A 19325-nucleotide genomic window follows, 5' to 3' on the forward strand; every position below is an offset into this window, starting at 1 on the left:
TATTAAGAAATCTATTTGCTTTGAGAAATGAGTGTAGCACTCGAGCAGTAGGTCTAAACACACTCCATGTGAGAATCTGAAAACAACACAACACACACAGGGATTATTGTTGCTCTGCTGTGCTAATGCTTTCTGAACATTTAATAATAGTCACACGGAAAGAAATCTCAGTAAGGAAATCAGCTTTGTTGCAATTGCTAACACATTATCTCTTGTCTTTTAACTTCTGCTTTCATCAGATCAAGTGTTCTCAACGGGTCAAACTCAGGGCTATCAGGAGAAATGAATGATCCAGGCAATCAATTTTTTTCTGCTTTTATTTTCTCTGTTCTGCTCTGTTTTAATGGAAGTGTGCAGTTATGGTCACACAGAGTGCATATCATTTACGGTCTCATTTAGCCACACATCACAAGCCTCTTTCATTTGGGATTTTTCATCTTCCCTCTGTGACCCAGATATTGCCCAGCAGCCCTTTGACTACTCTACATCCCCAGCTGATTTATTGACAAAAATCGATCATTGAACTAATCCATGGCATACATTCTGCCATAAAAGCAGTGTGGCTAGGCTGTGTAAGGAATCACAATTATGTGATCAGAGCAGCACAAGAGTATAATATCCGGAGCGGCATAGAGGGTTATTCACCTATAAACCATGCTATATTTATTAATTTGTTTGTTTACTACTCTCTGATGGATGTTAACAGAACTGATATGGTGGCAGCTCAGCAGTTAAACACACAGGCTGTCAAAGGTCATATATTGGTTGAAAAGATTTAGTGTGATTCAGGTTACTCAGGTCATAATCCTGCCCTTCTGTCCATATGCCTTTGAAGAAAGCCTTGAACTTCAGTGTGCTTCAAGAGTGATTTATATCTTCTTCTGTTCTTATTCTTTTATCCTGCTTTGAATATATACATAGCTGGTGCTCTTGAATAAGAAATAATCATTGAAATCTTAGCAGACACACCATGCACTAAATTTTTATTTCCGAGGGCACTAAGTGACAGTTGTGGCACTTCTTTCTATGACAGTGAGACAAGATCGTCTAGAGGTGTAATTTTCATTTAGTATGCAACGGGACCTGGGTTCAAATCCTTATTTATAATCCTTATATATATATATATATATATATATTCAAATATAATTTATATTATGTATAAATATGAATATTTTATATATAAACAAAACATATTTTCTTAAATATATACATGCATGTGTGTGTATAATGACACTTTGACTGTATTCTCTCAAATACCATCTAAGATGCCTTTAACTGAGTAAATACTTTCAAAAGTGACTTTTAAATGTCACTTGCAGCCATTTGTCCTCCCTCAGATATTTGAATGGGCAAATCAATTAGGCAGCTTTAACCAACCATGGCATTCACTGTGCGTGAACAGACGTTCTGGAGAGTAGCGTCGACTGCAGTGTCTCTGTCCAAGGTCCTGAATCTATTCAGCCCTATTGAAATTCAAAACAGAGTTTGCACAAGAAATATTAACTTCAACTTCTGTTATCTCCCTAAATATATATATATATATTATTTTTTTTTATATTTTTTTATTTTTTTATGAAGCAATGAAGATTCTTTATTAATGGCCATATTGTTTGCTTCATGGATTTAGTGTTCCACATATTCTGTCACTCATACAGTGATGGATTTAAATCATCAGTTACACAAAAAATGGTAAACTGCACCTTACGTCTGCATTTGTAAGCACGTGTTGTGAATCAGAGGCTGTTCTCTGTGGTCATTCAACAAAACGTGCCATGCCTGTGAGATGCAGATTCCCTGAGCGCTGAGTGCAAACCCGTGCTGCTTAAGCATGCGATCGACAGAGCAAATAACATTTTCACACAAGGCTGACATTTTTTACTTTTAGTTGGTCTTGTTTTGATAAATGTAATTTATGTAAAAGTTTTGTAAAACACCCACAAAAACGAATTGGTTCTGAATGAATCACCTATAAATTCCTGAAATATTAAATAATAATTATTTTTTTTTTTTTTATGGAACAGTATATTGAAACTTTAGACAAAATCTAAAAAAAAGTTTGGATATGTGCTTTTTGTTGTTGTTGTTGTTGTGTATCATATTTGATCAGGCTTTATGACTCATATAGTATGATATATAGGAGAATATGGAGGTCATACTTAAGAAGGAAAAAAATCCTCAGTTTTATTCAGAGGCCCAAACTGTTCAAAAAGACGCAATTTGGTGCAGTTGCTGTTATTTATATGGACAAAAAGTAAGATAAATTCTGACAGCTTGTAAGTTAAATCAATTAGATTTTTATAACATTATAGCAGACTACTTACAAAAAAAAAGGCATATAAATATCAGTTGTCAGTCTATATCTCCCAATAATATGTCTTTGTCTTTAAATTCTTAGTTTTATGATCAAAGCTCTGTAGTTTTTATTGTGGTTGGAAAAACATATAATGATAGTCCAATACAATGATGATTGAGAGATGTACAAATAAACGCTCCTCAAAAGCCTATTGTGTTATATTTGATACAGTGTCAACAACACTGGAATTACTCTACTTAATCCATATAAACCAATTAAAATAAATCATAAATAATCAATAATATTAACCGTATATTAACTTAAAATAACTAAAATTGCTTTTTATTTTCACTCCTTGCTCTATTTCCTATCTAGTATCACTTTTGTACACTACTTTGATTCCTTTCACTTGTTTTCACTAGTTACCTCCCTTGGCTCATGTGTAGGATTCAGTTCGCTAGAGATTCAGCAGAATTTTTTGCTCTGTCATCTCATCACTGTCTTTGCTTTTGCTGGATGCATATATATTCCCCTCACAATGCTCATGTCCCTGCTGTGCTCAGGTTCTTGTCGAACACTTCTTTCACGGGGCTGACAGGCCCGGTGCGAGTGCAGCGCTCCCTCTCCAGGGTCCTTACCTCCCAGCGCTTCCACATATGGAGTCTACAGCGAGACCCTCTGGGCCAGCCAAGTTGGGTGACCGTGGCAAGCTGGCAGTCGGGCCATCTGGAATTGGAAGAACAGGGCCTGTGGCCAGGCATTGCCCAACACCACCGGGAGGACGGCCCAGAGATCAGGCCCGGCGGCCGCTGGCAAGCAGGACTCCCAGTGGTGGGGAGCAGATTGCGGGTCGTGACCTTGGTCGAGCACCCATTTGTGTTCACACGGGAGGTGGACGAAGAGGGCCAATGTCCGGCAGGTCAACTGTGCCTTGACCCTCAAACCAACAGCTCAGAAGTCCTCAACCAGCTGTTCAGAGAGCTGGAGCAAACCAACAGCAGTTCATTGCCAAATGACATGCGGAAATGCTGCTATGGATACTGCATCGACCTGCTGGAGAAGTTAGCTGAGGACATGCACTTCCAGTTTGACCTTTACATCGTAGGCGATGGAAAGTATGGGGCATGGAAAGGAGGTAGATGGACTGGGTTGGTGGGCGACCTGCTCAGTGGCAGGGCGGATATGGCCGTCACCAGCTTTAGCATCAACTCCGCTCGAAGCCGAGTGATAGACTTCACCAGCCCCTTCTTCTCCACCAGTCTGGGGATCCTGGTGCGCAGCAAGGACACGGCTGCACCCATCGGTGCCTTCATGTGGCCGCTTCACTGGTCCATGTGGGTGGGCATCTTTGTGGCACTGCATATCACTGCTCTTTTCATCACCCTTTACGAGTGGAACAGTCCGTTTGGCATGACTCCGCACGGACGCAACCGCATCAGGGTCTTTTCTTATTCGTCTGCCCTGAACCTCTGCTACGCCATCCTGTTTGGCCGGACCGTTGCCAGTAAAACTCCGAAGTGCTGGACGGGCCGCTTCCTCATGAACCTTTGGGCCATATTTTGCCTGCTGGTTCTGTCCAGTTACACAGCCAACCTAGCAGCTGTCATGGTGGGGGAGAAGACCTTTGAGGAGGTGTCAGGGATTCATGATGTCAAGGTAAAACACTGCATTTCATCCTAAATTACTGAAGAGGTAAAATACACAAATATTTTTGTTCAGTGATTTATTTAAACTGTGTTGTAATATGTATCCTACTAAAAAAAGTTGTACATATACACTGCTGTGCAAAAGTCTTAGGCCATTAGTATGTTTACCAACGACAGCAAAAAAAAAGCCTTTTAATTGTAATAATCCATATTATTCAAAAATAATCTTTTTGCCTTTTAATTGTAATAATCCATTGGGATTTTTGTATCCATAAGAGTCTGACAACAGCCAGTGCTCCACACAGAGATCTGATCTCAGCATCATCCAGTCTGTCTGGAATGACAAGAAGAAACATAAAAAAAGTGAGAAAGACTAAATCCAGAAGAACTGTTTCAACATCGTCAAGACACTTCAAGAAACCTGTCTGCAAAGCTACCTGAAAAACAATGCGCAGGTGTACCAAGGACAAAAAGCTGTTTAAAACACAAAGGGTGGTCACACCAAATGTTGATTTGATTTAGTCAGTAGAAGTTAATTGATAAATAAATTATATTTGTGACATTATTTTTGAAAGCATCCTTACTTTACAGCGTTTTTACACAAGTGCCTAAAACTTTTCACTGTACTGTATATTTGCAAGTAAAATTATACATTTATTTGAAAATACAGTAAAAAGAGTAATATTGTAAAATTTTATTGCAACTGTTTTGTTTTTCAATAAATTTTACATTTTTTCAGGATTCTTTGATGAATAGAAAGTGCATAAGAACAGCATTTATTTGTAAGACATTTTTGGACAAAAGTCTTTATAGACACTTTTGATCAATTTAATGCATCCTTGCTAAATAAAAGTCTTATTTTAATTTCTTCCAAAAAAAAAAAAAAAACGGTTGCACTATGGTTTAGAAAACGATGGTAGTACCATGGAACTTTTCTGGTACATTTTTGTGCTGGGATTATATTTTTAAACATTTCTCACACAATCAATTCATGTTTCATTGCTCTTTTCAAGCTCCATCACCCGTCTCTGGGGTTTCGCTTCGGCACAGTTCGAGAGAGCAGTGCTGAGGACTATGTGAAAAAGAGCTTTCCTGAGATGCACGAGTACATGAGGCGCTTCAACAAGCCCACCACTCCGGATGGAGTCTCTACACTCAAGTAAGTGTTTAGACCCAGGAGAGAAACAAAAGATAACAATCTCTTGAACATACCAGTGGTGGAAAGTCCAGTGAAAAGATAGCGGTAAGAGAGAGAGAGAGAGGTAAATCTAATGATCAAACTGAATTTCTAAACAGCCTTTTTAGTTTGAATGAAAAACACTTGCAATAAAGTGTATTTAAAAAGATATCTTCTTAAAAACCCGCACTCATGTAAACACATTCACATTATTTTAACTCAATAAAATCAAGTGGTGCTGAGCAGGAGCGCAACCAGTGGTCGAATTGTAAACAGATTTTTCAGTCTTTGGTGAATCATTGGCTCAATTGATTCGTTCAAAAGCAGATTCATTCAGGAACAAAGCACCGCAGTGTTGCTCTGCACTGTTGCATAAAATTAATAGCATATCTGTGATCGCGCACACGTGCTGACATTCAGGAAAGCACTCTTGCTGGTGTGATAAATATCTCTCCGTCCCTCACAGTCACACATACAAAACATTATGTCAGGGGAATGTCTTTAAACTCTAATCAATAAAATATCATTCCTTCTGTTGTCTTTCTGAAGAACGTCAAAAGTTGTGCCTTTGAAACATTTTGCGTGGAAAAATGATGTTCGTTACAATATTGAGTTCTGATTGGCCAATCGCCATTATTTAGTTTGTAAATTATCATAATAAGGGAATGTTTATATTTCATTTGCATATGTTTTACATAATTTACATAATATACAACATTATTCATCTAATAGGAGATGGAATGGGGGATGGTGGTTTTACTGAGGGGATGCTTTTTGTCATTTTTTTTTCAACAAGGGGGATGGCATCCCCCCTCAATTCAAGCCCTGAGCACAACATGAAGAAAACAAATAAAGCTTTAACAGGAGATAGGCATCTTGAAAAAAGCCTGAAGAGAAATAGAGCTTGGTAATTGCATAGTGTTGCTGGAGACACAGACAACAAGCAGCCCAAAGCTTCAGGCGTATACTACAACAATAAATAGGGTCACAATAAGAGGCCAACAATCAGTTTTTAAGAGCTGTTGATACCGCTGTGGATCTGTTTTGTATGATGCACAGTCAATATTATTCCTCTTTCATGAGGAATTATGCGCACCATCCAGCTCACTCGATTTAAACAGACGGAGTCGACAGCAACAAGTGTCTGCTCTCCAGGCTTTCTGTCTGTAGTCTCTATTTCCATTCATCCCTGAAAGAACAGGGACTGCTGCAGACTCCAAGCTGAGAAGAGAGGCAGTCACTCTCAAGTCAAATCAAAACTTGCTGAATGAGGCCAAAGGTTTTCTTCTGAGACAACAGATAACTCCCCGGCAAGCATTCGCTTACAGGCCTGCGCAAGCACACACACACACACAGCGATTCATCCTCAGATTCAGGCTCCCACATAGTACAGTGTTTTGCTTTGGCCTTCCTGTCTTTTATGACTGACAGCGGTTTTCTTCCATGTCAGAAATCCTTCTGTTCCATTCACAGGAGACACCTTGCATGGTCAGCATTTTTGAGTTGAGATCGCAGCCATAGTTGGGAGCCATCCTTGGGGATGAGATTTTTTTAGGACAAGCATCCGGACAGTTTTTTCCCCCCTGTTAAAATACGTTGCATAAGAGGCTTAGTTTGATCCTGCAAAATTTTCCTTCACTTTATTTTCTGTCACACTTGAGGTAAAATGGAGGTCAGCTGATGAGCAAGCATCGCCTCACACTAGACATTGAGAATTCAATTTCTTCAGAGATAAACAACAAACAGGATATGTCACGCTCTAGGGCTTTTGTTTTTTAAAGGGGTCCTATTATGCTCATTTACAAAGTCTTGATTTTGTTTTGGGGGTGTACTAGAACAGGCTCTCATACTAGGTTGTTCGAAAAACACATTATTTTTCACATATTTTACATTATTACAACACCTCTCTCCCCAGTCTGGCATGAACGGCTCGAATAGTTCCTGTATCAAATGAAGGCCCGCCTTCTGAAATATGAAATGTGCTATGATTGGTTAGCTGGGCCAGTGTGTGTTGTGATTGGCTCCACTCGGCGCCTGGTCGGGAAATGTCACGCCCCTTACCATAGCCACCTGCGAGCTTCAGTGTAAATATTGCGTCAATATCAAATCAATTTGAGCGCGATTTAAACCCGGATGATTGTAACCACTCGAAGTTCGTCTGCCTTGAGAAAGCTAGCGTGTCTCCGACACAGTGATAACTCTCGTTGCCTTCTCTAGTGCAGCTCAACCAGGTCTCCCATTCGTCGGTATTTGTGATATCAGTCGTTTGTTGTAGTTTTTGAGAAGTGATTTCTGTTAAATAAAATATCTCCTTTTGAATTGGACTTTGAGCTTTATAACTTTGCAGATCTTTTTTATGCTCAAACAGCAACATTACAGACTAACTAAAGTAGAAATAGTGAAAAAGCATAATAGGACCCCTTTAAAGCAGCAGTTCCCAACCAAGCTGGTCCGAACATGCTTTAAACCAATGGTTCCCATTCCAAACCACATTCCTGGAGCCCCACCAACACTGCGCATTTTGCATGTTCCATTGTCCCATTTTTTGGCCATTGTCCCAAATTTGTCCCATTTCAGGACCTGAATCAAGTGAGTTTGATAACGGAGACATGCAAAATGTGCAGTGTTGGTGAGGCTCCAGGAACAAATGGTAACCATTGGTTTAAAGCATGTTCGGACCAACTTAAAGCTGATCTACCTTAGCCGGCCTGCAAAATCAACCATCACTATTACTTTTGCTTATGCTTAAAGTAGTTTTTGTTCAAATCCCTAACCTTTCCCTAAAGTAATAAAGGGAAGTTCACTCACAAATTAAAGTTCTGTCATCATTTACTCAACCTCATGCCATTCCAAACCTTTTACATTCTTAAGTGGCACACAAAAGAAGATATTCTGAAGAGTGTTTCAAGTGTTTTTGTCCATACAATGAACACCAGTACCCCAAAACAACATAGGACCCCAATGACTTTCATTGTATGGACAAAAACAACACTGAGACATTTTTCCAAACATCATCTTTTGACTAATTTCACACCCAACCATCTGTCATTTTTATAAACCTCACATTTTAATAGTACTGGTACTGTACCAGTCACTTCCATGGCAACAAGTGTAAATAAATGAAAAGTCATTGGGGTTAGAAAGAGTGGTAGTACTTGAGTAATACTGTGGAAAAGGTGAAGGCGTTCAGTAAAACTAAATCAAACTTGTCATCACTCGAGTCCTGGTGTTAAGACGTGTCCTGTATTTATGACCCAGCCCTGGTGAAAATCAACACTTGTCATAATCCAGCCATTTGGCCCAAAAATATCAGAGAGAGGTCTATCTCTCAAAACAATCTGAAAATTCTATATTTCTCACTAAAATGTTTATTGGAAGCGGAGACAGACTGTTTCATCAATGTCCCTTTGTTGCTTAACTTGCCATAAGCGTTGAACTATAGAGCAGCCTGCCAGTTCCGTGATAACAACTCAAAATAGAAATGTGGGCTGTCAGTGCCTCCATTGAATTAAACACAATGGCAAAACTCTGAGAGCATGGCTATTCTTTGTGCAATGCTTTTAAGAAATGAATCACCATGGTTCCCAGGCATCAACCACAAACACGCACGTACAAAGCAAATCATAAGGAACATAGAGAGCATTTGTTGTGTTACAAAAAAAAAAAAATTCACAACTTTCCTGGTTCAACGTCTGTCATTATTGAAAAAACATTAGTGTCAGCTGCAGCTTCTGAATTGGCTATAAGGTTAAGAAAACTAATTAATTACTAATTACGCAATGTGAGAGGAACAAGCCTACGCGGGATCAATTTAGCCCTCTTCTATCAGAGTCTAGAGCTCTAGGAGGGCAGACGTTGAAAAGTGCAGGTCTGTGATAACTAGATGAGTGGAAACAATCCAGGCTTCACTCTAAAGGCTGCTTGGGAAAGCTAAAACTTGCATGGTTTTTGACCATGTTTTTGTTTTTGATTTGGGAATTATTCTTTTTTTATTTTTGGGATGATGTAACCCATGCAGAATTTTTGTAATTGGCTTCATTGAACACTATTATTAGCCATTGTTATTAGCTAAAGCAGTGTGTATTTATTTTGCTGTCCTTATTAATATGTTACACTATAAACCTCTTTATGGAAACAATCTTTGCAATGTAAGCTTCTATAAAGAAACAAAATACTGGAGCAAACTACTCAAAGATTGTTTGAAATAAGATGTCTGGGGGGAAAGTTACACACATAGTACACAAAAAAAGCACTTTCTATTCAGTAAATCTGACCAAATCCAGAAGATTTAAGCAGTTTATAGCTACAGGGTTTAGTTCAGGCTTATTGTAATCAACTTTTAAAGTCAGTATAGCAATTAGCATAAGTTTGGCTGGCAGTGTCTGTTTTGTTTATCTCTGACTATCTTCCTCTGTGTGTTGAAGGACAGATCCCCCTCAGCTAGATGCCTTCATCATGGATAAAGCTTTGCTGGACTACGAGGTGTCTATAGATGCAGACTGCAAACTCCTGACTGTAGGAAAACCGTTTGCAATTGAAGGTAAGGACCCCTGTGCCACTGAGACATATTGCTTTCTTTAAGGAGTCTAGCACCTCTGGCCATGCCACATTGAATTATATTAGCTTACAAAAAACTGTGAAGTTGTTCTTTGAAAGGGCTTCTAACACTTCCTAACACTTGTTTCTAACACTTTCTACAGATACACTATTAGAATTCACCCCTGCATTAAGACCCATCCATGAATTCACCTCAAGGCTGTTGTAATTACCTCCAAATCAAGCAAGTCAAGTTTGACATATGTCATTTCATAAGAGAAAGCTATTACAGGGTGTACATGGGTTTCATGGCAGTCACCCAGGCATGTCCGCACCTCTCATCCGGATGTTATCTCCTACTGCATGCATAGGAATTTTCCCTGCTATCTGCCAAAAGCTTCCCTTATGCCTTTGAGCCAGCTTTTTATTAGATAGATGATCAAGGCTAAACCATCACTATCACGTCTGCTGGCCTGAAATGGACAGCCCTGACAAGGTCTGTAAAACCTGTAAACAGCAAGGTGCTTAATCAAACCATGCAGGTGAAAAACTGGCATCTAAGGTTGTCAAAATAAAAAGTGTGTTCAGTAGCATATCAGTTTTTTGGAAATTGGTCTTGAGAATTGTGAAAATTTCACTGGTATCAACTATTGAAATACTACTGAACTGGTATCTTTTTAAAAAATAATTTTTCCCAATTTTTTGGGAACTTGGTCCTCGTGGCTTGGTACTGAATTACGGTACTTTTGACTTTCCCCACAGGCATCAGTTCAATTCACAGGCTTTGCTCAAATTAAAAGAACGCCCTTCAGTAAAAACTGTCTCTTCAGAGTGGACCATGTCTTTTTAACGCTGCTGGAAAATCCCTTATTGTATTAGTTTACACAGCACACTTTATGACTGCCTGGATCCACTCCATTAAGAATATTCCAGCAGCCCGTCGGTGCCCCCTCTTCAAAGAGTTCAACAGCACACATTTATTGGTTGTAGAGGACTGAGTAAAATACAGCAGCACAACTCAGTAGGAGAGGACAGAAGTTTATCAGGATGCAAGGGATGTTGTGCCACGTGCTGAAAGGAGGGGAGGGATTGCTTGCCAGGAGTGATGTGTGGGTTTGCTGGTGAGGCGAGAGCTTTGATGAAATTTGTGCATGTCAGAGTTGAGCTCGTATCTCTCCGGCTGCAGAGATGCCGCAATGACAGACGCTCTGTCTACAGAGAATTGGCACAGGGGGCCAAAGATTCATGATTGTTCCTTCTCAAGGCTCTCTGACATATCAATAATAGAGGTATCAATTCAAAATAGAATGTGGATGGTCTCTTTAACAAAACCCCACAGCATCCATTGGACCAGCTGAGCTGTATGTGTAATGTTGTTTTGATATTCTAGCCAAAGACAAATAAATATGTTTGTCTAAAAGAGCATGCTCAAACATTTGTCAATTGTTACTTTTTAATATTAGCAGGATTGAAGTTAACACTTACAGTCAATTTCAATTTGTTAATATTATTTAATGCATTAGGTTTAAAAATAAGTGCACTCAATTTTGTTAAATGTGCATGTATAGTGTACTTCAAATCTTAAAAGTACATTTTTTTAAAACTGTACTGGCAGATAATATATTATTAATGAAATAAAAGGCCACTTACACTAAGAGTAATTAAACAGACTTTCATGACTGTTTCTTAACAGAGGAATAGTTCAACCAAAAATAAAAATTTGCTGAAAATGTACTCCATCCAATATACAGGCCACCCAATATGTATATGAATTTGTTTCTTTATCAGAACATATTTGGGGAGATTTAGCATTACATCACTTGCCCACCAATGGATCCTCTGCAGTGAATGGGTGCCGTCAGAATGAGAGTCCAAACAGCTGATAAAAACATCACAAGTAGTCCACGCAACTCCATCAATTAACGCCTTGTGATGTGAAAAGCTGCATGTTTGTAATAAACAAATCCATCATTATGGTGTTTAAATTTAAAACTGTTTCTTCTGAACTAAATACGAGTCCATAATCCATAATATATCTCCCTCCAGTGAAAAAGTCCATCAAATGTTGTCCTTTAATATCAAAATCCACCAACATATTTGTTTAGAACTGTTCTGGACTGTTTTCACTTGTAAACACTCTGTGCATATTTCTTTCCTGATTCATACAAGATTACTTTTTCACTGGAGAAATCGATATTATGGATAGAGGACTCATATTTTAGCCAAAAGCACCAGATTGAAGTTAAAAGTGTCTTAAAGGGTTAGTTCACCCGAAAATGAAAATTAGGCTGTTTTTTACTCACCCCCGATGCATCCTAGGTGTATATGACTTTCTTCTTTCAGACGAATCCAGTCGGAGTTATATTAAAAATTGTCTTTGATCTTTCAAGCTCTATCGTTGTACTGTGTGTTGCAGTGCTTCGGTTCAAAAGACGTGAAATAAAAAGCACCGTCTCACACGGCTCCGGGGGGTGAACAAAGGCCTCCTGTAGCGAATCGATGCGTTTTTGTAAGAAGAATATCCATATTCAAAATGTAATAATCACTTGAATCTAGGTTTTACAACAGTGAGCGCAAGCTAGATTCAAGTGATTATTACGTATAACGATAGAGCTTGAAAGATCAAAGACTATTTTTAATATAACTCCGACTGGATTCGTCTGAAAGAAGAAAGTCATATACACCTAGGATGCATCGGGGGTGAGTAAATACAGCCTAATTTTAATTTTTGGATGAACTAACCCTTTAATGATGAATTTATTTCAAACAAGCTTTTCATTTCACAAGATGTTAATTGATGAACTGGGTCACATGGATTACTTGTGGATTATTGTGATGTTTTTATCAGCTATTTGGACTCTCATTCTGATGGCACCCATTCACTGCAGAGGATCCATTGGTGAGCAAGGGATGTAATGCTATATTTCTCCAAATCTGTTCTCAGGAAGAAACAAAGTTATCTACATCTTGGATGACCTGAGGGTAAATTTTCAGCAGTTTTTAATTTTTGGTCGAACTGTTCCTTTTAGTACATTTCTTAATAATGTCAAACTAAAAGTTTTTCTTTAAAGAAAATTTAAATCATCATGTTTTAATAATCTTTTGTTGTGCTTTAAATAAGTACACAAATTTTTAGGTGCTGACTAACATACTGAATAGCATGTTTGTTCCTTCTCAAGGTTCTCTGACACTAGTTTTTTTTTTTTTTTAACAAAACCCCACAGCATTCAGTGGTCTAGCTGAGCTGTATGTGTAAAGTTATTGTTTTGTTATTGTTTGTGCTTTCAGGTTATGGGATCGGGCTGCCCCAGAACTCCCCTCTCACTCGCAACGTGTCTGAATATGTCAGCCGCTACAAGTCTGAAGGTTACATGGACATACTGCACGACAAGTGGTATAAAGTGGTTCCCTGTGGAAAGAGGGTTTTTGCTGTGACAGAGGTGAGCCATCAAAAAAGAAAGTCTGAATATGTGTGTGCGTGTGTGTTTTTATTCACAGGCGAGTGAGCGGCTTCTGCCCTTGGCCAAGATCCTCTTTGAGCTCTTTTCCCCCTGAAAAATCCTTTTGTTTGGAATTACTGTCTCCTGCAGTTTAATAGCCGTTCTGTCAGAGCGACGTCGGGCCACCACAATCCATTTTCATTCCTGAGGGCTTCATGTCAGCCGTACCGCCCCGCACACCTGAGGCTGTGAGTAGCAGCCGCCAGCGCACTCCATCAATGGAGCCTCAGTCAATAACCTCCCATGAGTTGTAGCGCTCCTGTAAGACATTGTCTCGGACAGTCTGGCTTCATTACCTAGCTGTGGTTATGAATGAGGGACTTCATGAGCACAAGCAATGACATTTGTTTTCGGCCCGTGTGCCAGCTGGAACTCATCTCACATTCTCCCTCTCTCTTGCTCCAGAGCCAAGCTGTCCTGTCACCACAGACACCACGCTGTAAAACCACTACTTTGCTGTGCAATAAATTCTCCAAACAAGCGGACGGGATCGACCGTGAGGTCCTCACAGTCAGTCGTCCTCTTTGAATGTTTATTCTAGAGCTGTTTATAGAAGGAACTTCAAATGCAAAAGCAGCATTTTATATCCTTAGCGTAATTCAGTCTTAATTTAATTTGTCAGAATTCTTCAAACGGCATCTTGGTTTGTAGCCAGATACAAAGATGCAGGGTTGAAAGAGATGGGGAATAGCAACAATCCAACATTAAGTGCTGCATTTGGCGTACTCTCAAAATAAATTAATAAATAAATTATGAATAAACAAATGCCAGAATTTGTTCCTTAATATTACTTTGTTGTTCACAGCTAAAGCACTTCTGTGGATTTTGTGCCTACAGAGTGTATAAAGCCAACGATAAATACATGTTTGTCTAAAAGAGTACCTTTGAGCCTTTGTGTGGGAGTATGTTTAATATTTTTTAACATGAGCAGGATTGAAGGTAATGCATTACAGAAAGGGTAATTCATTAGGTGTACCCTTGTAAAAAAAAGAGGTGTGTTTAATTGTAATGAATGTGCACTTGTAGTTTACTTCAAATCTTAAATTATAGTGTGTTATCCAATATTACATTTACTAAATTGCAACTTAATCTTTACAAATGTGTAATTACCAATATATATAACATACGTATAACAAACGTCATGACAGACAAGTTTTAATAGAAATGACATTAAAGTTTAGTTTAACATAAATGCCTGTCTGTACATTTGACAGTTTACATTTAGTTCAAGTATATTATTTTAAAGTATATTACTTTACAGTAAATCCCATTTGTTAACATTAGTTAATGCATAGCTAATATGGTCTTTGCTAATGTTAGTTAATAAAAGTATAACTGTTCATAGTTTTGTTTGTTAGTTCACAGTGCATTAATTAATGTTAACAAATGCAACTTTTGATTTTAAATATATATGATTACATTTTTAAATGAACATTTACTGATATTAATAAAAGCTGTAGAAGTTAATTCATGTTAACTAATGTAGTTAACTAATGTTAGCAAATGAAATTATAAAATGTTTCCATTATTTCCTTTATAAGTAAAGTATGCTAAAGTGTATTTCTGTTTCACAAGGGTCATTATGCTAACAATTAGCGTCATTACAAATGTAATTAAAGAAATTAGTTACAAATGTAATCACATGCAGGTATTTTTTATATAAGTATGTGAATGTTAGTAATTAAAGATACTTAATATAAAGTTGGTCCACCTAGATACTCTTGTGTTAATTCATGTGTGTTCAAAATACATCATAATTCATGTGTTCAAAATACATAATAAATTAATTTTAATTACAACTCGAAATGTTAAACATGAATTGATGTGTATATAAATTAACATTAACCAAAATTAATAAATCCTAACATATAACATCTAACTGCATCCTCGTAAAAAAAAAAAAAACTATGCTTTTCTTTTTTTCTTTGCTCTTACTATCCCTTATTCCCATCCTGTCCTAGCTTTTACTATTTTGAACGACAATGGAAATCTTGTGCAACTGGCACTTCTTGTGTTTATTGCCATGCCATCCTATGTTGAATCACTTGTTCTATTGCGCAAGTTGCTTTGGATAAAAGCATCTGCTAAATGAATAAATGTAAATTTAAATGTAACGTATAGAACCTTATTGTAAAGAGTTACCGCATTAATTTAATGAAATCAGAGCAGCCAACATGAAGTGCAGAGAACATTTCATCTGGCCAGTAGCGTGCATGCATGTGCATTTAGCCACTATCCCCTTCTATAACGCTCTCTTGGAAACTGACATCATGATAAAGGGCTGCAGCCAATCCTGTTATGTGTTAAGAATAAACACACTCACAGAAGAGGTAGCAGGACTGTGATGGAGTGAACATGGGACTGCAGTCTCAGTGTGTGCAATGTTAGATGACCAATGAGTGTCTTATATTGAGACATATATGAGAGACAGGAAGTGGAATATTTCCCCTTTTCAGCTACTCCATGTCAGGATGACTTTCATTTCAATTATAACAGCAATACTTTATAAATTTGTGATTAGTTCTAGTCAGCAGGACTCCTTCTCCCTCCAGATCAAAGCCATTGCAGGGAATGATGGATTCCTTTGTGTATGTTGGGGCTTCTAATACTCGAGGGGAAAATAACGTTGGGTCAGGCACTGGAAGGTCTATAATACCTGGAGAGAGCTAAACGTTAAGATTCACATAAGAAGACGTGAAAAACGAGCACTTTTGAAACATCTGTTGTAATATGAAATGAAGTATTGGTGATTTATAGGTTGCTTGCAAAAAAAAAAGATATATTACATCAGAAAACTGTCATCAACTTCTTTAAAATGCCTGTCAATGGAGCCAAACCCTGACTGCTTGTTCAGGTAGATAGATGCTGTAAAAACAGAAGGCTTTTTTTCCATTATTGGCCAATTAAAAATATCTATAGTAAATAATAAACAAATAATGGAACACACAATAATGTTCAAAAATTTGGGGTCGGAAAGATTTTTTAAATGTTTTTGAAAAAAAGTCTATTACTTAGCAAGGCTCTGTTTATTTGATCAAAAATACAGTAAAACCATTAATATTGAGAAATATTACTACAATTTAAAATAACTGTATTGTATATTAATATATTTTTAAATGAAATGTATTCCTGTAATGCAACGCTGAATTTTTAGCAGGCTTTAAAGTCACATGGTGCTTCAGAAATCATTCTAATATGCTGATTTGGTGCTCAAAAAACAGTGTTGAAAATAGTTGTGCAGCATTAAAAAAAAATGATGCATTCTCTGGGGAAAAGGTGCGGTCAGCAGCAGAGCTGTATTACACTGTGATCTTCTCTTGTGTGTTTTTATTTATTGTTGTTCATGTGTGTGCAGACTCTGCAGATGGGTATCCAGCATTTCTCGGGGCTGTTCGTGCTGTTGTGTGTGGGGGTGGCAGGTGCTTTACTCACTCTGCTGGGAGAGCACACTTTCTTCAGATTCATCCTGCCTCACCTGCGCCACCAGCAGAGATTCAAATACTGGCTCCACACCAGTCAGGTGAGCTCCTACCTCCAAATGCTACAGCTGACAAACATGGTTAAAAAAAAAATCTTTAAAAACAGATCAGTGTATAAAGGCTGATAACACTAAAGTAGTGCCAGTTAACTAAAGGAATTACTTTTTTCACTCTTATCTCTTTTAAATCTTATTCAAGATCTTATTCAAGAAGGCATGTTGCTGTCATAAACACAGGTGCATCCACTCCCTCTAGTGTTAGGAAGCTGAAAGTACAAGTCAGTAGGCTACAGTATATGTGGTAGGCGTATATTGTATTTGATTATGTATATACTGCATATGACTGTTGTTCTGTCCTTTTTCTATTTCTACAGAAAATCCACCGTGCATTAAATATGGGTTGTGATGATGAGAGGAAATCAGAGTTTGAGAGTAGTGACAGATGGTAAGTTAGGATTATTGCGTAATAAATTGACAAATGACCACACTTTCTTAAAAGTGCAATGGAATGAAGTAATTCTCCTCATTGAAGTTTAGACTAATGTTATTGTCAAATTACAGCAATTCTGGAATGGGCCTATTCTGATGGCTAGTTAGCGGCATGCTGTGGTATATATATAAATGTAACAGTTTATTGATACTTTAGACAAAATATGTTTAAAAAGTTTGCATGTTTTTTGTTGATTATTATATTTGATCAGGCTATATATTACTATACAATATAAAACTTATTTTTGCATTTATTTTATAAAAATCTCAACATATTTCACAGCTAAAAGACATGGGTAAAACCTGAAAGGAGGGCTTTTGTAAAATGATACTAAAAATATACTATAAATGCCTTTTACTTAAAAAAGTAAAAACTATCAATCAATCAACAGAAGGCAAGTAATAGATGTGCAAAATGTGCAAAACCGGGTTTTCAGCAAAGTTTTGATTATGTTGATCATGTAATTTAGAGACCTTAGAATTTTGTATATCAAATATGATACTGTAGGATTTATAGGGTTAATAAGTTGTATGATGTACAGTTAGCCAGTCACATAGATTGATTGACACAGGATCACCTCATCACCCTTTATTTTGAGATAACGTCCAGCGTACACTGTACACTATCATTTGCATAGTGTGTATAATAAAATAGTATTGTTTTGAACTAATGTGTGCAATTATTGTTATGTTAAAAAATACCCCTAAGAAAGAAATTATAACACAAAGGACAAAAATCAATATTGTACTCTCCAGTAAAAAGCGAGCAGATACTGTTTCATTAATGGCATATTGAAGAGACTCTGTGTTTCCATTGATTGTGGGGTCTGTTTGTGAATTGCTGTGCCCCTGCCTCTTGTAAAACTGATTGCTGCTGTGTTTTCCTCTCAGTACCACCTTGTGCCTGTCAGAGAACTGTAATCTCCACCGCCTGCCACCCTCCACTTCTTCTCCTCCGCCTCCCACCTCCTCGACTTCCCCTTCCACTTCTACAACCAAGTGGAACAATCAGAGCGCCAAGGTCGGTCAAGAGGCCAAAGAGCATAACAAGCGTGTCCACTTCAACTTGGAGACTCTCAACAGCTACCAACTCCAAGCTCTGCCCACTGGGCCAGAAAGGGGCAGGCGGGGGTTGGTGGGAAGTCCGCCCACCCAGTTGTGTTCCAACGGCGGTCCTAATCTCAGTCTCAGCCTGGTGCTCTCACCCCCGGCCTGTTCTGGACTCTCAACACCATGGGAAGAGGAGCTGCGGGAGCTTCAAGGGAGGATCGAGGAGTTTCGAGGCCAGCTCAGGGCCGCCCTGGCCAGGCGAGCCGAGCTCCAGCGGACCCTGGCCAGACAACGGCTAGGTCAATCTCAAATAAACTCAGCATCTAATCCCACCACCACAACTACCACCACCAACACCCTGACCAAAGACATCAGCAAGGGGAGGTGATGTTTGGTACGTGGCAGGAGACTCACAAAGGCAGTGGGCATGAGGGGATAAGGGACATCCTCTCATCTGAGAAGTCACGCCACGCTGTTTTCCGCCTTCTCCTTTCTCAATGACTGCTGGAGTGCTGCAGTGATGGATGAAACACTCTGTGATGGAGATTCAGCTTGTAATCCTGCAGTCTGGCTGGCTTCCAGCTCCAGAGAGAAAGCATTTATCTGTGCGTGTGTGTGTGTGTGTGTGTGTGTGTGTGTGTGCTCGATTAAAGCCAGGCAACTGAACAGAGAACAGATACTTAATGCAACCATTCACTGCTGGCCAAGGTGAATATCTGCATCCACAGACATCCAGCATGAAAATGGCTTCATTTTGTAAATAATTCAATGGGATTACTTAGTGGGATAAGCAACAATGCCTCGGACGGCAAGCCCATGGACCACCCACAGTCCGTTCAATGACCGCCTGATGCATATTGATACTGATGCACATATATGCACGCAAAAATAACAGCTCCAGTTCTGATCTGATTGGCAGGTGTTTAGCAACTTCCGGGAATAAAGGCACAAAGGTTTTTTTAATCAGTCGTCATGGTCAAGTTAAGGGTTGATACAATTAACATTTTTGAGGAGGAACCAATTACTCGATTTGCAAAAGTTTGGAAGGTTAATAACATCAGGATTTGAGGCTTGAGGCACTTAACTAGACATCCACTAGCAGAACAATATTCAAAGAATTTCATGCAGAAATTCAGGGTCTATACACATATTCTGC

The 19325-nt window shown here is 38.5% G+C and overlaps 1 protein-coding gene across 1 annotated transcript in view; it reads left to right on the forward strand.

The window, feature by feature from the left end:
• LOC107674402 (glutamate receptor ionotropic, NMDA 3B-like) overlaps window positions 1–18770 on the forward strand; it is a 44692-nt gene extending 25922 nt beyond the window's left edge. The window contains exons 3-9 of the mRNA XM_016468365.1: window positions 2857–3949; window positions 4953–5098; window positions 9541–9656; window positions 12941–13092; window positions 16508–16672; window positions 17005–17075; window positions 18011–18770. Of these exons, the coding sequence (XP_016323851.1) occupies window positions 2857–3949; window positions 4953–5098; window positions 9541–9656; window positions 12941–13092; window positions 16508–16672; window positions 17005–17075; window positions 18011–18557 (2290 nt within the window). The 3' untranslated portion in view covers window positions 18558–18770. The remainder of the gene's footprint in view (window positions 1–2856; window positions 3950–4952; window positions 5099–9540; window positions 9657–12940; window positions 13093–16507; window positions 16673–17004; window positions 17076–18010) is intronic.
• Window positions 18771–19325: the final 555 nt, after the last annotated feature.

The sequence above is a fragment of the Sinocyclocheilus anshuiensis genome, unplaced genomic scaffold, assembly GCF_001515605.1.
Source record: "Sinocyclocheilus anshuiensis isolate Anshui unplaced genomic scaffold, SAMN03320099.WGS_v1.1 scaffold962, whole genome shotgun sequence".
Lineage (NCBI taxonomy): Eukaryota > Metazoa > Chordata > Actinopteri > Cypriniformes > Cyprinidae > Sinocyclocheilus > Sinocyclocheilus anshuiensis.